This window comes from Cebus imitator, unplaced genomic scaffold (assembly GCF_001604975.1).
Source record: "Cebus imitator isolate Cc_AM_T3 unplaced genomic scaffold, Cebus_imitator-1.0 Scaffold478, whole genome shotgun sequence".
Lineage (NCBI taxonomy): Eukaryota > Metazoa > Chordata > Mammalia > Primates > Cebidae > Cebus > Cebus imitator.
This window is the reverse complement of record NW_016107793.1, coordinates 1,034,435-1,036,300: the sequence shown is the minus strand read 5'-3', so window position 1 is coordinate 1,036,300 and position 1,866 is coordinate 1,034,435. Positions and strand designations below refer to the sequence as shown.

Below are 1,866 nucleotides of genomic sequence, written 5' to 3'. Positions count from 1 at the left end.
CAGGGCCTGGGGAGTAGCAGTACATGCCAGGATAGGGCCAGGGAAGGTTCCAGGCTCAGAGCCCTGAGAAGCTGCTCCCTCCGAGGAGCTCTGAGAACAGGGCTGTGACGGCTCCCCAGTGGAGGACCAGGCAGGCAGGGACAGCTGCAGCCCAGGCGGGCGGCAACCAGCTGCTGCCTGGGAGACTGGCCAGAGCGGGGCGGGCACGGCCCCCACGAGCCCCCAGCCTGAGCCTGCAGAGCGTGGGAGCAGGCCATGGCCTGAGGCTGGGTTTCAGGTTTTCATGCTGTGTTAACGGTCAGCTTGGTTAATGCTGAGCAGATGGGGGAGGGGGCTGCCAGCTCCCTTGGGGACAGCTGCAGGGCACACGTGCATGCACACGCATGTGCAGAGGGTACAGGAGTCGCACTGTGGATGGTGCAATGCAGACTCAGCCCATTAACACTCATTCGCTCTTGCGTCGCAGACACAAGATGGTGCTGGTGGGACAGACGGACCCAGGCAGGCCCACGCTGGCTCCTAGGGCAGCTGGAGGTGGCAGGGCCGACAGCCTGGCCCAGGGCCCTCAGTCCTCATCCCACAGGCAGAACTTTCTGCTGGGGGGATCCCTCCTCCCTCCCCTCCATGTTGCTCAGGGAAGACCCAGGCACACAGAGCTTATTTAAAAAAAATAATTTATAAAAGGCCATTTGCTCCTGTTTTTGGCAGGCTTCCAGCTTCTCTGGGTTCAGGGGCCAATGTTCCGTCAAGATGCTGGGGCAAGCAGCAGCAAGGGGAGGTGTGGGGAAAGGGGGTCAGAGGCCCAGAACCTCCTGCTGGCGTTGGGAGGCAGGAGGTTTAGTATAGCAGCTTCCAGCCAGGCTCAGCCAAACCCAAGATGGGGACCGAGCACCAAGGTCCAAGAGGCCAAGCAGAGCTCTGACATTCGGGCCATCAGGACACAGGCATTGCTGCTCCAAGGGCAAGGGCAAGGCCTTGAGACGTGAGTTGAGCTGTAGGTTGGAAATCCAAGGCCAGAGCAGGAAGCCTTTATGAACCCCAGGACCAAGGAAGGATCTACCCTAAGCAGAACCAGAGACCTGGGACAGCACCCTGGGGTCAGGAGCCCCGTGCTGCCAAGATCAAGCACTGCACCAGGCTGTGGCTGAGCCCCAAGGCCCAAGGCCACCAGCCTATGTGCCCGCACAGCCTTGAGCTCATGTCTGCACTCCAGGGAAGGGGAAGGAGCTGGATCCCAATGGCAGGGGGTCGTGGCTGAAGACAGAATCACTGGAGGAGCAGGTGCTGCTGGCATCCCCACCCGAGGGGGAGTAGGGTCCAAAGGTCAGGCGGAGGTCAAGGTACTGTGGGGAACATAGCTGGTCAGCCGCTGCAGCACCCAGGATGGGCAGGGCACATGTCCACACAGTCAGGCTGGGCCTTGAGGCCTGGAGGGGAGCAGGCAGAGGGAGGTGGTGGGTGGGAGGGGAATGTACCTCCTCAGAGACGGCCAGCAGGACCTTGTCCAGTGCCTCCACCAGCTGCTTGAAGGTGGGCCTCTGGGAGGGTGCGGCGTGCCAGCACTCACGCATCAGCCCGTACCTAGGAGAGGTGGGGTGGAGGGCCACAGGGAGCCTCAGGCCTTGTGGGGGAAGAGGAGGACTGGGGAGTTGTCTGAGTGGGGAGTTTGATGAGGGATAGGCAGGGTCATCAGTGGAAGCCAGGCCAAGACGCTTCACTAGGAGGAGGAGGAGGAAGATGAGGAGGGGGAGGAAGGAGGAGGAGGGGGAGGAAGGGAGGAGGAAGAGGAGGAGGGGGAGAAGGAGAAAGAAGAGGGGGAGGAAGGGAGGAGGAGGGGAAGGAGGAGGAAGAGGAGAAGGAGGGGAA

General features: G+C 61.7%; 1 protein-coding gene across 1 annotated transcript in view; it reads right to left on the bottom strand.

The window, feature by feature from the left end:
- Window positions 1–657: 657 nt before the first annotated feature.
- FGFR4 (fibroblast growth factor receptor 4) overlaps window positions 658–1,866 on the bottom strand; it is a 12,051-nt gene continuing 10,842 nt past the window's right edge. Inside the window, exons 12-13 of the mRNA XM_037732922.1 lie at window positions 1,476–1,717; window positions 658–1,343 (exon numbers count right to left, since the gene is read on the bottom strand). Coding sequence (XP_037588850.1) covers window positions 1,197–1,343; window positions 1,476–1,717 — 389 coding nt within the window. The 3' untranslated portion in view covers window positions 658–1,196. The remainder of the gene's footprint in view (window positions 1,344–1,475; window positions 1,718–1,866) is intronic.